This window comes from Bubalus bubalis, chromosome 15, assembly GCF_019923935.1.
Source record: "Bubalus bubalis isolate 160015118507 breed Murrah chromosome 15, NDDB_SH_1, whole genome shotgun sequence".
Lineage (NCBI taxonomy): Eukaryota > Metazoa > Chordata > Mammalia > Artiodactyla > Bovidae > Bubalus > Bubalus bubalis.
Genome location: NC_059171.1, coordinates 10,883,806 through 10,904,001, shown reverse-complemented (window position 1 = coordinate 10,904,001; position 20,196 = coordinate 10,883,806). Strand labels below are relative to the sequence as shown.

Here is a 20,196-nt window from a genome sequence, read left to right as displayed (position 1 = left end):
AAAGAAAGGTAATGCCAAAGAATGCTCAAACTACTGCACAGTTGCACTCATCTCACATGCTAGTAAAGTAATGCTCAAAATTGTCCAAGCCAGGCTCCAACAAAACGTGAACCATGAAGTTCCAGATGTTCAAGCTGGTTTTAGAAAATGCAGAGGAACCAGAGATCAGATTGGCAACAGCTGTTGGATCATCGAAAAAACGAGAGTTCCAGAAAAACATCTATTCCTGTTTTATTGATTATGTCAAAGATGATGACCGTGTGCATCACAATAAACTGTGGTGAATTCTGAAAGAGATGGGAATACCAGACCACCTGACCTACCTCTTGAGAAACCTATATGCAGGTCAGGAAGCCACATTTAGAACTGGACATAGAACAACATACTGGTTCCAAATAGGAAAAGGAATATGTCAAGGCTGTATATTGTCACCCTGCTTATTTAACTTATATGCAGAGTACATCATGAAAAACGCTGGGCTGGATGAAGCACATGCTGGAATCAAGATTGCAGGGAGAAATATCAATAACCTCAGATATGCAGATGACAGCAGTCTTATGGCAGAAAGTGAAGAAGAACTAAAGAGCCTTTTGATGAAAGTGAAAGAAGAGAGTGAAAAAGTTGGCTTAAAGCTCAACATTCAGAAACTAAGATCATGACATCTGGTCCCATCACTTCATGGCAAATAGAGAAACAGTGGAAACAGTGCCAGACTTTTTTTTGGGGGGCTCCAGAATCACTGCAGATGGTGACTGCAGCCATGAAATAAAAAGACACTTACTCCTTGGAAGAAAAATTATGACCAACCTAGACAGCAGAGACATTACTTTGCCAACAAAGTCCCGTCTAGTCAAGGCTTTTTTTTTTTTTTTCCCAGTAGTCATGTATGGATGTGAGAGTTGGATTATAAAGAAAGCTGAGCACCTATGAATTGATGCTTTTGAACTGTGGTGTTGGAGAAGACTCTTGAGAGTCCCTTGGACTGCAAGGAGATCCAACCAGTCCATGCTAAAGGAAATCAGTCCCGAATATTCATTGTAAGGACTGAAGCTGAAACTCCCAATTGTTTGGCCGCCTGATGCAAATAGCTGATTCATTTGAAAAGGCCCTGATTCTAGGAAAGATTGAAGGCGGGAGGAGAAGGGGATGACGGAGGATGAGATGGTTAGATGGTGTTACCAACTTAATGGACTTAAGTTTGAGTAAACTCCGGGAGTTGGTGATGGACAGGGAGGCCTGGCATGCTGCAGTCCATGGGGTTGCAAAGAGTCGGACATGACTGAGTGACTGAACAGCAGAAACCAACAAAACATCATAAAAACATTTAAAAATTAAATTAAAAAAGTCTACTCTCTATATAAGCAAGAACAATGGCAAAAAATTGTCAAAATCAACCTTGTAAAAAATCTGTAAATTAATACAAATTTTAAAACCTTGCAAGTATATTTATTTGAGAAAAACAGCTAAATCTGAGTAAAAGCATTGAGCTTTGTTTTGTTTAACTCGCCTTAGTGTACCATTTTCCTCTCCTGAACCTTACAATGATAACAGTCATGAAAGACAGCAGCCTGCAGTCACTGGAGAAGGTGGAATGGGTCTGGGGCTACCCCAAATCCCATCGTCTGAGAACTGTCACTATTTGACCCATCCGGCAACTCACTGCATATCCCCATTCTCAGAACTTGTCTTTTTTTTTTTTTAATTTAAATTTATTTATTTTAATTGGAGGCTAATTACTTTACAATATTGAATTGGTTTTGCCATACATCAACATGAATCCTCCACAGGTGTACCCATGTTCCCCATCCTGAACCCCTCTCCCATCTCCCTCCCCGTACCATCCCTCTGGGTCATCTCAGAGCACCAGCCCCAAGCATACTGTATCCTGCATCGAACCTGGACTGGCGTTTCATTTCTTATATGATATTATACATGTTTCAATGCCATTCTCCCAAATCATCCCACCCTCTCCCTCTCCCATAGAGTCCAAAAGACTGTTCTATACATCTGTGTCTCTTTTGCTGTCTCGCATACAGGGTTGTCATTACCATTTTTCTAAATTCCATATATATGCATTAGTATACTGTATTGGTGTTTTTCTTTCTGGCTTAATTCACTCTGTATAATAGGCTCCAGCTTCATCCACCTCATTAGAACTGATTCAAATGTGTTCTTTTTAATGGCTGAGTAATACTCCATTGTGTATATGTACCACAGCTTTCTTATCCATTCATCTGCTGATGGACATCTAGGTTGCTTCCATGTCCTGGCTATTATAAATAGTGCTGTGATGAACATTGGGGTACACATGTCTCTTTCCCTTCTGGTTTCCTCAGTGTGTATGCCCAGCAGTGGGATTGCTGGATCATAAGGCAGTTCTATTTCCAGTTTTTTAAGGAATCTCCACACTGTTCTCCATAGTGGCTGTACTAGTTTGCATTCCCACAAACAGTGTAAGAGAGTTCCCTTTTTTCCACATCCTCTCCAGCATTTATTGCTTGTAGACTTTTGGATCGCAGCCATTCTGACTGGCGTGAAATGGTCCCTCATAGTGGTTTTGATTTGCATTTCTCTGATAATGAGTAATGTTGAGCATCTTTTCATGTGTTTGTTAGCCATCTGTATGTTGTATTTGGAGAAATGTCTGTTTAGTTCTTTGGCCCATTTTTTGATTGGGTCGTTTATTTTTCTGGAATTGAGCTGCAGGAGTTGCTTGTATATTTTTGAGATTAGTTGTTTGTCAGTTGCTTCATTTGCTATTATTTCCTCCCATTCTAAAGGCTGCCTTTTCATCTTGCTTATAGTTTCCTTTGTTGTGCAGAAGCTTTTAATTTTAATTTGGTCTCATTTGTTTATTTTTGTTTTTATTTCCAGTATTCTGGAAGGTGGGTCATAGTGGATCCTGCTGTGATTTATGTCGGAGAGTGTTTTGCCTATGTTCTCCTCTAGGAGTTTTATAGCTTCTGGTCTTATGCTTAGATCTTTAATCCATTTTGAGTTTATTTTTGTATATGGTGTTAGAAAGTGTTCTAGTTTCGTTCTTTTACAAGTGGTTGACCAGATTTCCCAGCACCACTTGTTAAAGAGACTGTCTTTTCTCCATTGCCTCCTTTGTCAAAGATAAGGTGTCCATAGGTGTGTGGATTTATCTCTGGGCTTTCTATTTTGTTCCATTGGTCTATATTTCTGTCTTTGTGCCAGTATCATACTGTCTTAATGACTGTGGCTTTGTAGTAGAGCCTGAAGTCAGGCAGGTTGATGCTTCCAGTTCCATTCTTCTTTCTCAAGATTGTTTTGGCTATTCGAGGTTTTTTGTATTTCCATACAAATTGTGAAATTATTCTTCTAGCTCTGTGAAGAATGCCGTTGGTAGCTTGATAGGGATTGCATTGAATCTATAGATTGCTTTGGGTAGTATACTCATTTTCACTATATTGATTCTTCTGATCCATGAACATGGTATATTTCTCCATCTATTAGTGTCCTCTTTGATTTCTTTCACCAGTGTTTTATAGTTTTCTATATATAGGTCTTTAGTCTCTTTAGGTAGATATATTCTTAAGTATTTTATTCTTTTTGTTGCAATGATGAATTGAATTGTTTCCTTAATTTCTCTTTCTATTTTCTCATTATTAGTGTATAGGAATGTAAGGGATTTCTGTGTGTTGATTTTATATCCTGCAACTTTACTATATTCATTGATTAGCTCTAGTAATTTTCTGCTAAAGTCAGGAACAAGACAAGGGTGCCTACTTTGACCACTACTATTCAACATAGTTTTGGAAGTTTTGGCCACAGCAATCAGAGTGGAAAAAGAAAGGAATCCAAATTGGAAAAGAAGGAGTAAAACTCTCCCTGTTTGCAGATGACATGATCCTCTACATAGAAAACCCTAAAGACTCCACCAGAAAATTACTAGAGCTAATCAAAGAACTTGTCTTTATTTGACCTTGTCTTTATTTGGCAGGTCAAATAAACTCTTCATTCTGTGTGAAGAGTCCTTTCCTGATGGCATTTGGGAAATACAATCCATGGCAAGCATTAAATATCACAGCTGCCTGAGGCAGCATTACTAGCATGAGGCTGACCTAAAAAAAATTTTTTTTTTTTTAGACCAGATAATGAGATATTCATAGTGTCTTTGAAAATCCCTGATAGATTCTTGGGGATCTAGAAAGTCATGAACCTGTGGAGAGCTATGCCATGTTCAGTAAAGACCTGGGCAAGCTATAAACTCTCACTTCTTGCTGATCTTGAGGAAGCTAGCAGGAAGTGAAGGCTAAGGCAGAAGTATGAAGTCCTGTTAAAGCATGAAACATCTCTTCAACAAACCTGAAAGATTTACTGGTTCAAGACATTTAAGACAATATCTATCCAGTTTCTAGATGAACATTTATGGAAGTGATTCCATATGACAAAGAATACAGACTCTACAGAATTGGCCCATTAAAGTCACTAAACAAACAAAGAGACAAACACTAACACCAACAAAAGAAGAACAAAGACCAGTAACGACAAATTCTAGGGGAGGTCTGTTTTGCAGAGTTGCCATTTTACATTATTTAACTGTTGCCACATAACATTATTTTGTAGAAAACTGTTTTCTACAAAAAGTATGAAAAAAAAATTAGCAAATTATGGTCCATGCACAGAAAAAGGATAGAAAGTGTCCCTAAAGAAGCTCAAACTTTGGACTTACTAGACAAAGACTTTAAATCATTCATTTTAAATATGTTCAAAAAACTAAAGAAAACCATGTCTAAAGACTTGATGTATGTGAATGATGTCTCAACAAATAGAGAATAATATTATAGAAATGTAAATTATGTATAGAAGGGAATAGAAATTCTAGAGTTGAAAAAATATAATAATAAATATAAAAATTTCACTTAAAGAGCTTCACAGTAGGTTTAACCTTATAGGAGAAACAGGGAACATGAAGAGAGGTTATTGAGATTATCCAGTTTGAAAAACATTACATAAAAATAATGAATGAGATGTGGTTAAATAGGAACAGAGCCATAGATACCTGCAGGACTCTATCCAGACTACAAGTCTATGCATAATAATAGTTCTAGAATAAGAGGAAGAAGAGAGAGGGTCAAAAATAATATTTGAAAAAATAATGTCCAAAACTTTCTCTGATATGATGAAAAACTTTAATTTGTATATTCAAGAACCTCACAAAATTTTGAGTAAGATAAACTGAAAGAGATCCACACCTGACCACATGATAAGAAAATTGTTGAGAGTCAGACATAAAGAGTGAATTGATGTGATGAAAGCAAAGGAGTGCCAATCAAGAATTCTGTACCAAGCAAAACTATCCTTTAAAAAAGGGAGAAATTAATGTGTTCTTGGATAAACAAAACCAGAAAATCCATCAGTAGCACACTTGCCCTACAAGAAACGCTCGAGGAAGTTCTGTAGGCTAAAATCAAAATCCATAAGACAGTAGTTAGAATCCACAAAGAAAAAATAAGCTAACATCAATAAAAGTGACTGCATAGGTAAATATATCTACAAGTGTTTTTGTATATAATTTTTTCTTCTCCTTTATGACTTATGAGATGCTGATAAAGCAGTATTTAGATGTAAATTTATACCTGTTAATGACATTATTAATAAAAAAGATTTAAAATCAATAACCTTTATCTCTATCTAAAAAAATTGAAAAACAAGAGCAAACTGAACTCAAAGCAATGTGAAGGAAGGAAATAAGAAAGATTAGAGTGGAAATATAATATGAAAAAGAAAATCTGTAGAAAGAAATCAATAAAACCCAAATGTTGTTATTTAGAAAGACAGATGAAATTGAAAAATCTTTAGTTAGACTATCTAAGGGAGAAAAAAAATAGTACTAATACCAATAATAAAATAAGCCAGAATACTATCAATCTTACAACTATACCATGGATTATAAGTGAATACAGGCTTTCTTGATAGTTCAGTTGGTAAAGAATCCACCTGCAATGCAGGAGACCCCAGTTCAGTTCCTGGGTTGGGAAGCTCTCCAACAAGCTTGGAGAGCTGGAAAGGGGAAAGGCTACCCATTGCAGTATTCTAGCCTGGAGGATACCATGGTCTATATAGTCCGTGGGGTGGCAAAGAGTCAGACACGACTGAATGACTTTCACTTTAATAAGGGAATAGTACGGACAATTATACACTGAAAAATTAGATAACCTAGATAAAATAATACCAAGTGCTAGTGGTGATGAAAAACTATCAGAACTCTAATTTGTTTTTGGTGCGAATGCAACCACACTGAAAGACGGTTTGGCAATTTTTTAAAAGGTAAATATGATCACTCACCTAGAGCCAGACATCCTGGAATGCAAAGTCAAGTGGGCCTTAGGAAGCATCACTACAAAGCTAGTGGAGGTGATGGAATTCCAGTTGAGCTATTTCAAATCCTAAAAGATGACGCTTTGAAAGTGCTGCGCTCAATATGCCAGCAAATTTGGAAAACTCAGGACTGGAAAAGGTCAGTTTTCATTCCAATCCCAAAGAAAGGCAATGCCAAAGAATGCTTAAACTACTGCACAATTGCACTCATCTCACATGCTAGCAAAATAATGCTCAGAATTCTCCAAGCCAGGCTTCAGTACGAGAACCATGTAGTTCCAGATGTTCAAGCTGGTTTTAGAAAAGGCAGAGGAACCAGAGATCAGATTGGCAACAGCCGTTGGATCATTGAAAAAGCAAGAGAGTTCCAGAAAAACATCTATTTCTGCTTTATTGATTAAGCCTTTGACTGTGTGGATCACAATAAACTATGGAAAATTCTTCAAGAGATGAGAATACCAGACCACCTGACCTGCCTCCTGAGAAATCTGTATGCAGGTCAGGAAGCAACAGTTAGAACTGGACATGGAACAACAGACTGGTTCCAAATCAGGAAAGGAGTATGTTAAGACTGTATATTGTCACATGCTTATTTAACTTATATGCAGAGTAGTACATCATGAGAAATGCTGGGCTGGATGATGTGCTTACAAGCTGGAATCAAGGTTGCTGGGAGAAATATCAATAACCTCAGATATGCAGATGACACCACCCTTAAGGCAGAAAGTGAAGAAGAACTAAAGAGCCTTTTGATGAAAGTGAAAGAGGAGAGTGAAAAAGCTGGCTTAAAACTCAACATTCAGAAAACTAAGATCATGACATCTGGTCCCATCACTTCATGGGAAATAGATGGGGAAACAATGGAAACAGTGAAAAACTTTATTTTCTTTGGCTCCAGAATCACTGCAGCCATGAAATTAAAAGATGCTTGGTCCTTGGAAGAAAAGCTATGACCAACCTAGACAGCATATTCAAAAGCAGAGACTTGACTTTGCCAACAAAGATCTGTCTAGTCAAAGCCATAGCTTTTCCAGTAGTCAGGCATGAATGTGCAAGTTGGGCCATAAAGAATGCTGAGCACCAAAGAACTGATGCTTTTGAACTGTGGTGTTGGAGAAGACTCTTGAGAGTTCCTTGGACTGCAAGGAGATAAAACCAGTCAATTTTAAAGGAAATCAGTCCTGAATATTCATTGGAAGGACTGATGCTGAAGCTGAAACTCCAATACTTTGGCCACCTGATGGGAAGAACTTACTCATTAGAAAAGATCCTAATGCTGGGAAGGGTGAAGGCAGGAGGAGAAGGGGATGACAGAGGATGAGATGGTTGGATGGCATCACCAACTAGGTGGACATGAGTTTGAGTAAGCTCCAGGAGTAAGTGATGGACAGGGAAGCCTAGCGTGCTGCAGTCCATGGGGTCGCAAAGAATCACACATGACTGAGGAACTGAACTGAACTGAATTGATGCTGAATAAAAAAGCCTTTGTCACATTATTGCCACATTATTGAAAAGACAAAGCTAGATAAATAGACAATAGATCAGTGATTGCCAGGAATTATGGGTTGGAGGGAGGTTGAGTGTAGAAGGATAGTGCCAGAGAGTTTTCTGTAAGATGTTATAGAAAAATACAAATGAAGGTTTTGGCCAAACCCAAGATAAATTTTCTATATCTAGACTGTAGTAGTAATTACATGAATCTGTGTATAAGCATTAAAATTGATATAACTGTACACCAAAAGAAAAAATTATTGACTTTACTGTATGATAATTTAAAAATAAAATGAAATAATAGGCTTATATTGGAGAGAGACATAAATCAGTCCATCAGAAATTAAGGAGATGCTTTTGTTGGGGGAGAAAACTTTTGCTACTTAAACTGTATCATGGGAAATTCAAATACGTAAATGTGATGAATAGTGAAAATGAGAAGAGAAAAATGAGATGATTGAGACCCTGTATTAGCTTCATGGGCTTGAATTTCCCTAATATAAAATATAATGAGCAATTGCTAAGTTGCTACTTTGATTATTGTGTTACTGATGTAATCAGAATCAGATCCAATTGGATTTCAGAATTTGCCTACATATAAAATCTAGATTATATAAAAGTGTTTTTTCCTAGGTGTAAGTAAGCAAAGTCAAGAGCTTCTTTTTTATATTTTTATGATCATGTGGGCATAGGTATTTTTTGAAGCCATAAAAAAATGTTAAAATTCTCATTGGATATAAAGGAAAGATCTGGTTTTAGTTACAAAGAACTTAGCAGATGTCCCTGTAAATGTTTTCCCTTAGCAGAATGAAACCACATTTTGCAGTATATACTTTTGGATATCATAGTCGGCAAAGAGAATGCTACATTAATGACAGATATACCTTTTGAGGTATGAGGTGTGCAATAATTTTTAAAACTATTTATTATAAATATAGCTTCAAATGTTTGTATCAACTTTAATAAAAATCTATAAATATTATTCTTTAAGAGATTATAGGAGTTGAATTGAAATAGAATGCATTATTTAGCCAACGGAAAGTGAAGTAGAATGATAAAATCCCACTTTAACATTGACTCTTTTAGGCATTTTTTTTATCTATTTTATGACAGACACATCATCCAAAATACTGTATGTCTATGAAAAGCAAATGGGTTAAGATAATTCTTTTTTGTTTATTTATTTTGCCCCTCTTGCACCCAGAGTTTGTTATAGGGCATATATAAGATAATATAAGAAATGACTCCTTGGCTTCATATACATAATAATGAAATTTCTTTTTAGATTCTCATTAAAAATTTGTTTTGTAACCATGAGTGGAGACATTTGATGTGTCACCAGTTTCATTGTTCTGAACTGTTTATATCTCAGCAGGAATAATGACATGAATAGTTTGACTATTGAGAATGTGAAATCTGAGTGAACACTTGTCAAGGTTTTTTTTCAGCAAAATTAAATGTTGCTAATTTAAAATGGGTCAGAGTAGTATTTTTCTGTATTTTGTTCATTGTATAATTTAAATTTAGATCATTTGATATATATTCTTACAATTGGCTCATTTCTGGATCATTAAGCTCTACCATCAAATAATATTTATTAGACTTCTGCATGCTCATAGATCCAGAATGACTGCTATACCATACAGTTAAGAAAATAGCATACACTCTTCTTTAATAAAAACATAATTCTTCAGCCAAACAAATACTTTTCTGTGTCTGACAAACACAAATATGGCATTTCTTCGTTATTCCAGTCTATTTGTCTCACTTCTCCCTGCCATTTCTAATTCTAAAAATCTAATAGAATTTTAAAGATATTTTTGAATCATTAGCAAACACATTAAGAAATATATTGCACATTACACTTTGATGATATACTTTAGATAAACTGCTTTCAGGCTTACTTCAGTGTGGCCAAATAAGAGAATATAAAATACTCAAAGAGATTATTTGGTTAAATGTTAATTCCCACTCAGAATGACATATGCTTATATTTGACCCTCATTTGACTCAATTCTTAGCTAAGAGTTTGGTTAACAAAAATATGTATATTATTCTAGTCAGTGTTTTTGTTGTTGTTATTGTTGTTAAATCTATTTTCCTCACAGGCTGTGTAATAGCTCTTTTGTTACTCATTAGTGGGGTCACCAGATGGTACACAGCAAAAAGCAAATTTTGTGACTCGAACTCAATTTTGTTCATTTCTGGTTGTTAAATTTGGAAAAGAAGATTGAAACTAATATTTCAATATAGCTACCCTGGATCATTTATCAAGCCATATTTATTCTGTCCTCCATTGATAACAAACAGAAGTTAAATATTTTTTTCTAATGAATTGAAAGTTAATTCAGATCAGTCTTCAATATCTTACCTAGAGAAAGCTTGAGAATATTTCTCAAATTGATTATTGAATATTTGATATATCATAATAAAATTTCTAATAAACTGTTACTCTTTAGTTACCAAGACAAAATTGTTTCCCTGCATGCTAAGTCACTTCAGTTGTCCCCAACTCTTGTGACTCCATGGACTGTAGCCGCCAGGCTCCTCTGTCCATGGGCATTCTCCAGGCAAGAATTCTGGAGTGGGTTGCCATGCCCCTCTCCAGGATAAAGACATTTAACCTTACCTATTTAATGGGATCTTATGTATATTCATTTATTTCCATATTTGTCTCCAAATGCTCCAGATGGTCTTTGCTTTAAACATCTTATTCTCTAAAGGGATTTTTTTTTAATCTTTGTTGATATTCACTTCACAGGAAACTGAATATGTCTGTCAAGTCGTCTTCCTGAAAAAGTAGGAGAAAGAAAAGTTGACCTTTTAGGGTGACCAGTTTATGGTTTCTGTAACTGGGAATTACTTTGCAACTTTGTGTTCCAGGTTTACTCTAAAAGTTCTTTGACATTTCAGATGGCTATTAAACTTGAATTATAGCTCATTGTCTGAAATTATTTCTTTTTAGGTAAACAGGATTATAAAAAAACCAAACCTATTTTACGAGCAACTAAATTAAAAGCAGAAGCAAAGAAAACAGCAATTGGCATAAAGGTACCTATATTTGATAACTTTAAAATTTGATATATTGCCTGCCACTTCATTTTCTACAATGGATTGCATAAATATTGAATTCTAAATGTTTTATGACATTTCAAAATCTAAGTCAAATGCCGGAATTAAAGGCTTTTGAAAAGAATTTACTTAATGAGAAACATCCTTCCCATTCTAAGATTTTATCAGGTCTTAGATTAAGACCCAATATCACTTAAGAGAACCAGTTACACTTAAAGTTGCAACATACTTTTTCTGTAGCTTCTGTTTCACTTCAGTGATATATGTGGCCTGGATCAAAAACTTTTCTCACTTGCAAAAAATTGCACTTTATGGTTGTTTATACTTTAATTATAATTGTATATACTTAGGTCACTAATATACATAATTTTGCTCATATATTGGTTTAGTTGTCAGTACTCTGGATGATGAAATTCTAATGATGTTCCCAGACGATGTTCTTTTAAAAAACCAGTGTTTTTACTGCTTAAGAAGGATAAAAGCTATTGAGAATGATGTTAACAGATAATCCAATGTGCTATCACAATGAAGTTCAACAAAATTACATTTACATTATTACTCATGTCAACTCTGCCAAGTATTTAGAGTAAAATTAAACTATAAATAGAAAAATTATTTTGGTGGCTCCACTGTCAAATGTGTAAAAGTGGCTAGTACATATATTTTATTTAAATATTAAAATGTTAAAAGGAGATTTTGGTTTTTATCTGGCAGATGAAAAATCAATTTTTCTAAGTTATAGCTTATAGCAAATGCCAAGGTATTACTACCAAGCTGTAACAGCTGTTGAACTGCCAGATGATATATTTGGTTGTCTTCCAGAATTTGCTATTATAATCACAAAACACGGCCTTCTTTTTATTCCTGGTTGCTGATTTAGATCAAGCATTGCCGTGTGCTGTGGTGTATTTTCACAATAGTCTCCTCAGTTAGTTCTGTGTGTCGGTTTTTAATGAAAAAAAAAAAAAAAGTGAATTACCTTTTTATTTAAAAGAGAGAGATTAATCTTTTGACATTTTCTTCTAATTTCACATGAAATTTCATTCATCTTTAAAATTATTTCTATGACATGAACTTGCTAAAACCAGTGCTTATTTCCTTATTTTGCAGTTAGTTACCTGATGATTGTCTTTTGTAGTGAGAGCATGGTCTTGTCATTTTCCAGGAAAGGAATGTGTCGTTTACTTTTATCTTTCATAATACAGTACTTTGCTTTTGTTTTGTCAGAAAAATATCGGGGTAGCACACTCTACTTGCGGCACAATATAATGAGAAACTATAAATTAGAATTTGAAAACAGTGCAGCCGTGCATTTATTGATGTATACCACTTTCCCATACACTTCCTTTTTCATTGGCTCTTATAATTTTTGCTATGGTTTTACTTGGAGGAAATAACCATATTTCTAGTATAAGTCTACTTTACAGTACAGTCATTTAAAGTATTTTTTCAAAACAATATAGAATTTCTCTCTTATGAGAAAAAAAATTGTTCTTAGATTTCATTTATGATTTAAAGCACATACAGAAAAGTTTTTGACCTCAAAAACGTAGCTCCTTTTTAATAAACTAGCAAAGCATTTTGATTTGTAAACCTGTGAAAAACAAAAACCTTAGCCTTAAACATCATTTACTTTGCTTGAAAATTTATGTGAAATCCCCATTAAAATGATAGGAAACTTTTTAGAATCAGAACCATGGAGGTGTTTTACATTTCAAATCTAGCATCCTAATTAGCTTGCCCTGTCAAACTTTGATTGCCTTGTCATTTTAGCATAGTATTTTAAATAACGAAGTTTCTTTCAGGATTGCTATTTAATGCTATTTAATTTCCCTGGTGAGTGATTTTATCCATAGCGATAATGTCAGAGAAGCAACTAAGGACTAACAAACATCAGACATGTTTGACTCTTACCTGGTTAATACAGGATGACCGTAATGGTATCTTTTATCACTTGACTACTTAGTTTTTAGAGGGAATCATAGTTATGCTCTTCAAATAATGTAAATCTATAGAAAATATGAACAACTGCATGGAATAGAAAAATAACAGCAATGATAAAATTGCACACAGAATAAAGAGGCCTAGAATCACTTGCTTCTTTCCTCTACTGTTATAATGATGCAGAGTCTAAGATAGCACATTTGTAAAATGGATTTTATGCCATTTACCTCACAGAATAGTTGGGAGAGTTAAATAATACAATGATACAATGAAAACACTTAACATAAATATGTGTTTGAAGTAGCTATTACTGGTTTGCATAAATAAGACTTTCCTTGGTTGCTTGTCATTGGCCTAAAGATCCCCTACTTCAACTAAGTCTGCCTTGTGTGACTATACTACATATTACAAAACGTTCTTAGTTTTGTTGTGAAGATAGTATTGTGGATGTTATGGCGGTAAAGTTTTCAAAGCAGTCTATAATTTTAATATATACCTTACATATGAATTATATAAATCTGACTCAATCCTTCATTATTTATTTAGAAATTGTATTACCATATTGTAGAACCTGTGAAAGGAAAGAAAAAACATAATTATTTTGGAGAAATTTTTACAAGAAACCACTTCCAGATTTCAGTACCATCTAAAATCAATTGATTGAGGAATCATGGATATGAGATATAAAAATTACACAGTAGGGTACCTTACCCTCAGGGGCTTCCAGTGCGTTTTAATAAATGAATGTTTAGCAACAGAAAAATTCAAGAAACAGTAATGATTTAGAATAAGACATGAATATGGCTACTTCAAAATGTGAATTAATTTCTATTGTGAAGCTATTTTTGGTTCCTGTCTCTTACCAATGTAAACAAAATAATTTATGACCCAGTAAAGTGTACCACCTACAAAATATTTGCATGACCAATATTTGCTATTTGGTTGCTGTTCAACTTGAAAACTTTATTCAAGAATTGCAAATTAGTAAAAAAAAATTTTAGAATGCAAATACCTGTTTCCTAGTATTTACAAGGAAAAAATCTATATTTATTAAGTGGTTTATTAAGTTTATTTGAAAAATAATTATAATAAAATAATAAGGATCAAAATTTGATTTATCTGTTATATAAATGACATATTCAAATGTCAACCAGATCTTGCTAACATGAGCCACCTGGAATTATTATTTTTATTCTTTTTTGTTATTTCTGATCTAAAGCCAAAAATGGCCAAGGGCAAGGACAGTCATAAATGTCTTAGGGGTATAGGTTATGATTAGCATAACCAGTATTCTGAAGGCAGTGTTTTCCAATTTTACCACAGGTTTAACCTTCCAAACATGCAGTCCCCACAGTAATAATCTCTTTAACAGAAAAGGGACATTTTGACAAAAATGATTTGCTGTACCTCCTCATCCAATACTTCTTGAGCCTCACCTGCATAACATAGTATAGTGAATAGACTTAATTGAATTAATAGATCCTCTGAAGTTGTATTCTATGAATGTTCTCTACTTTCTACCCTTAAACCTCTTTTTTATGCCTCTGGATATTCTAAACATGTACAATGAAGGTGAAACAGTGTTGCTTGAAAGGATAAGAAGGAGTTGAAAAGCAGCAATTAGAGGTGATTATTAGTGAGAATGAGAATCATGGCCTCCAATCAAGAGTAAAAACTTTATTCTTGTGTTAAGCTGATGTGAATGGTGACTGCTGTTGAACAGTTTTGTTGTCCACTACACAGAACAGATGGAGTTTGCAGTTGTGTGTCACTTGTTTATTACGTCCTCTTAAAATTAGTAGCTGTGTAACCAGATGGGTCTGGGAGCACAGCTGTGGATACGAGAAAATAAATGAAACCTGTCTGATGCTGCCGTGCCCTTTTGAGATGCCAAAGTATTCCAACTGCAACAGAGAAGAATTCACTTTAATTTGGCATTTTATTGATAGAGTAATTTTTGTTTTGTTTTGATTTCATTAAAGTAGATTTAAAAATCAAATCTTAACAAAAATAGTTGACACTAAATCTTTCAACCCCATGATTTTCATCGATATTTATTTTTATAGTTTTCAGTATATTAATAATATAAAATAAATTAATAATATAAAATAAATGTATATTTATTTTATACATTTTCAAAAAAATTAATTATAAAGCTAAAAATTTATATAAAATATCCAGTTGTAATTTCAAAATTCAGGTAAAAATGAAATGTTTATTATAAAACAAATTGATTTTATTGTCTTTAAAGTTTAAGTGGCTTATGAAAGCTACATTTGTATTAAGTGCAAATAAATGGTTTCTCCATAAAATAGTATCAGGAAGGGGTGTGATATGAAAGTGAAAATTAGAAGGGAATATTTAAGCCCTTTAGGATACTGTACTGGCATTATTTATTCTTTTTTCTGTTCAGCCAAGTGATATGCTAACATTGAAAAAATTCCTTCATGGTCTGTCTCTATATCAATACAAAAAGTTTATAGATTTTCTAAAAAATAATATGATTTTGCTCTTGTGTATGTGGTAAACTTCCTGGCTATTATTTCAACGTAATCAATATAATCTGCATCAGATCACTAAGTGAAGTACCCAGGACCATCCTTCATAGTTGTGATAATTCTATCATATCACATCATGCTTCATGACCCAAGAGTATTCCGTTTTGTTCTGCCACATTGTAAACTGTAGAATTTAGAAGTTAAAAATAAGAGTTTTAACAAAATAATATTTAATAAGGATGTTTATGGGCTTCCCAGGTGGCACTAGTGCAGAGACGTAATCTAGAAACTTGTTATAGTTGTTTCTTCCCGTTAGAAAAGGAGTGATCATTTTAGAATCTGTGTCCAATTGCTATAACTAATAATAAATGTGCTGAAGCAAGAAATACAGAGAAAGATAAACTGTGTAGGTGCAAACTGCACTGCTTGCATCCAACAGTTTGATATCTAAACTATGAAAATATATTAAAATTGTAAATGTTAGTGTTATTATTAGAAAGACACAAGCTAAATAAAAGTAATAACAGGTATGAATATACTTCTGTTATTATACCCACTGATGTTGTTGTTTAGTCACTAAGTCATAGCTGACTCCTTTGCGACCCCATGGATTGTAGCCCACCAGGCTCCGCTGTCTGTGGGATTTTCCAGGCCACCAGGGAAGCCCACCCACTGATGTACTTGCCATTATAATAGGTGTCCTCAACCACAAAATAAGTTTCTTTGCTTAATGACAGAAAGTGTTAAACAAAAAGAATGTGATCATTCTAGACTTTTTTTTTTTAATGTCATGAAACTGATAACATTAACCAATCGCATTTCATGAATTTCAAATCTACTTTTTTTTTTTTTCCTTCCTCAGGAAGTTGGCCTTGTGCTTGCAGCTATTCTGGCCCTCCTGCTGGCTTTCTATGCTTTCTTTTATCTCAGACTGTCCACAGATGTTGACCCTGATCTGGAACCAGATGAAGATTAGTTGAGCAGCAATCCATGCATGAAAAGGAAATAATTTTATAAAAGCACCTCTAGGGACCAATACTTTCTGAAGTACTGAGACAACAAGATCTTGAATTTTTTTCTGCTGGTATTTTCAGTTTGCAGAAATATCTTTTTAAGTAGTTGTGTAGGATATCAAGAAAAGAACCTTACCTAGCAATGTAGTATAATATGTGTGCTACCAGATACTCTTATAAATCTTTCTACTTTGACAGGCAACCTATTCATGGTGCATTTTGATAAAATGGGAAACAGATCCTAAATTCTTCGGATGTCTTAGGCAATTTATGTGAATAACTCCATCACATGCAGATCACCAAATCTGTTTTGTTCCATATACATCGTGAGTGGAAGTATATATCCTCATTTCCAGAAGCATTCTCTAGTCACACTGAGCGCCTAAGAAGGAATGAAAAGTCATGGGACATTTTTCATTTTACAAAGAAGCCCTGCTTTCTTTCCAGGCGTATTTTATATCATTAGAGAGACTATCTGCACATACATCTACCGTAATCTTTTTCCTTCTTTGCCAACTGTTCAGTGCACATGTGCTCCATCAGAAATGGCACCTGGATGACAGAAGCTCAAAGAGTCACATATGTCTCGAAAATAGAGTTTCTTTCCTCTTGGGCTGTCTGAACTGGTATACATAGAAAGTTCAGTTGATCTTGATTTTAATTAACTTATTACTCTACTAATATAAACTTGGAATCCTTTTTTAATTATGTTGTTCTGGCTGCTTGCTGTATCAGTTTGCCCCTCTCGTTAGTGAGTAACAATCTGTCATCTAACTGTGCAGTCTTTTTCATACAACAGTCATAGCAGAAGTCCTACCTACTCAGAGGCACTTTTCTTGGGTTGTCTCATATCTGAACAATGCAGACTTGTTTTACAAAATTGTACTTTGCCTCTTGGGAATTAAATCAATTAAGACTCTCTTGTGAAAAGCAAGTCATAGAAGAAAATATGTGTCTTATATTACCTGCATATGGAGTTTTTTGTTTATATGATTTTTCAAGGTATTTTACATTTGTTGGGTTATAATGACTAATGTATTCAATATTTTTTACTGGTAGTGGATTTTTAAAATATTTTTACAGCACACAAATACATTAAGCTTAGAAAATGGAAAAATACGTGTCCACAGCAGAGTCGTTAGTTACTACCTTATATAAATGTGTATAGAAAATGAATAGTTTGCAACATGTTCTTAAGGTGTTTTATAGTGTATTTATAAAGAGTAAATAAAATGTTAAAGATTGTTTCCATACTCACCAAGAGAACAAAGTTTTGATAAATATCTTTGAGACTTTTGCAGATAGTTGAATGTGGCTATATATAGCATTTTGTTCTATAGAATTTTTTCAAGTAGTTTAATTTATTTCATTAGATGCAAACAGCCAAAAGATCCAGTATCCTCATAGATCCTTTTTGTCAAACAGCTGAGGGCAGAATTTAGCCAATGCTATTTACTGGATTCTTCCCCTTGAAATCACAAACTTAAGAGACAGACCAAGAGTTCCTATACACTCACCACAGTGGACCAATCCAAGTGGCATTTTTAGGAAAGGTTGCAGCATTTAATGCCATGTGGTATGTCTGTTTGTGAAGTGGGTGGCAAGGGAATATCCAAGCTGGCATTTTGGATATGATGGGTCTTTTACTTTCCTGAGTGACATGCCACATGTCAAGAAATACTGTTTTCCCTTACTCCTATCACATTTACGTGAACAATTTTCATTTAGTTATTTTCCCTCCCATCTGGTGCTAAATGCAGTCGTATTAAATAAAGATTATTTCTAATTTCAGTGGTAATTTAAATGCAAGGATATGTAATACTTGTTTATTAGATACCTATCCAAGTGAGATATAACAGAATTTATAGTATTTAAAATACATGATTATACTCTTAGAAATGTTTGAAAATTCATTACCCTGAAAAAATAATTTATTATCCTGTTCACCATTGAGGTATTCTTTGGGAGAAAATGTTGTTTTTGATAATAATGAATATTAGGCTAAACATAGTATGATTATAGGCAAGTTTCATTACATAGTTTTACCAATACTCTGAGTCTATGGCTGGTCTGTTTGTATGACTGACTGACTTATGGTAAGTTCTAAGAGCTAAATTCTGATTTTAATAAATAGCAGGTAAAGTGAGACAGTGTATGTTTACAATACACTATTTTCGTGAAGTACACATTTTTCAAACTCGCCTTAGTTAGAAAGCAGCAGTTTTTTATAGAGAAATCCCAGGTTGAAGTCTAGTTTGAATCTTTGAGGTCAGAGAGGTGTTATCCTGCCTACGGTTTTCAGGGCACTACACTTTTGAATAGTGAGGGGTATTTGGTGTAAGTCTGAGACTGGCACCAGACAGATTTTAGGAGTGGGTTTTTCCCCTGCAATAATTCATTGCTCAGAGTAATTCAGAAGACAAAAACAGAAAAATTTAATTACTTTTCAGAATGTTAGAATCTGTTAACATGCTGTTTCTGCAGGAAAAAATAATTTCAACTAATGCAGCTGGACTTAATGTACAACCTAGGAAATGTTGTGAATGAAGTGAAAATGGTTACTGCATCTTATCTTGCATGCAAAATAAAGAAAATGTAAATTCATCTGAGAGGAGATGTAAAAATATTACCTCATCTAGAATTTCTTTTGAAACAAATGTACTAAAAGCCTGTTTTAGTACTAGTATGAGGCTTGTTGTTTTAAGGTGACAAAATACTTGAAGATTTTCTAATCTTTTTCAATTTTTCATAAAATAGAACTATTTCCATTTCAACTGATGATTACAAAGTCCTGAGAATATATTCTTATTTTTCTGTAATTTCAGTAGTGTGGCAATCTGCATATATTTAATAAATGCATGTTAAAATTAATCTCTTTTAGTCTTCTCAGAGCCTGGCACAGTTTTTGCATGTGATATATGGTCAAAAATTATTTGCATTTAATAAATAAAACTTAAAATCACAATATTTTTCAACTCAGCACTTAGCATTTATGATCTTTGCTTGTATTGGGGCACATATACATTTAACCCTGGTTTTCTTGAAGATCAAGACAACTAGCATTAGATCTATTGTAAAACAGAAATATTGCTCTTTTCCAGGAAGTCAAATACATTATTCTGATCTTAATTATCATTCAAAATCATACTCATTGTTTGAAATTTAACTTAGTCTAAATCTTCAGTCTTACTGAAAATCAAACTAAATTTTCATTATAATGTTTATATTTATGTGAAAATGAAGATGCTTTATTTTTCCAGATTCTGAAATTATATAGTCATGATAATTCAGTAGAACAAGTTATACTTTAGATAAGCTTCAGAAATAAACTTCTAGAAATTAAACAGATTTTAAATGTTAATGTATTTCATCTATAAATAAAGTTGTTGAGCCAGAGGCTATCTAAGATAAGCTTTTATTTTCTTGTTACCAGCAATTAGGCTTCTTTACACTTACCTGAGGCTTCTCTGGGGAGATTCGCACCGCTTCTGCCTTAGCAGCACTGCCTTCTTTTATTAGAATTGCTCCAGTGCAGTCTGGTTAGGATGTTTGCTAGATTTTGTTCCACTGACACCATATCTAAAATCAGTATAACCTACAGAAAATATCGTAGCAGATGAATCCAGTGGATACAGAAACACTTTGCTATTTTGTATAGGTTTTAGCTATACAGGTAAATATAGAGGGAACTGGGAGAGTTGCTTAAAGAACTATAGCAGTGTGGAAATATCTATAGTGGGTCAGTAAATGTATTTAAAACAATTGAACTGCTGTCATATTCAGCACTGTGCCTCCTTGTTAAACACATTTTTTTTTTATCCCTAGCAACA

At 33.9% G+C, this 20,196-nt stretch overlaps 1 protein-coding gene across 5 annotated transcripts in view; it reads left to right on the top strand.

The window, feature by feature from the left end:
• Positions 1–19,333, top strand: part of TRIQK (triple QxxK/R motif containing) — a 103,392-nt gene extending 84,059 nt beyond the window's left edge. For all 5 annotated transcript variants that reach the window (XM_025265024.2, XM_044928528.1, XM_006055186.3 and 2 more), the window contains 2 exons: positions 10,805–10,890; positions 16,216–19,333. In XM_025265024.2, the coding sequence (XP_025120809.1) occupies positions 10,805–10,890; positions 16,216–16,329 (200 nt within the window). In that variant the 3' untranslated portion in view covers positions 16,330–19,333. The remainder of the gene's footprint in view (positions 1–10,804; positions 10,891–16,215) is intronic.
• The last annotated feature ends 863 nt before the right edge of the window (positions 19,334–20,196 follow it).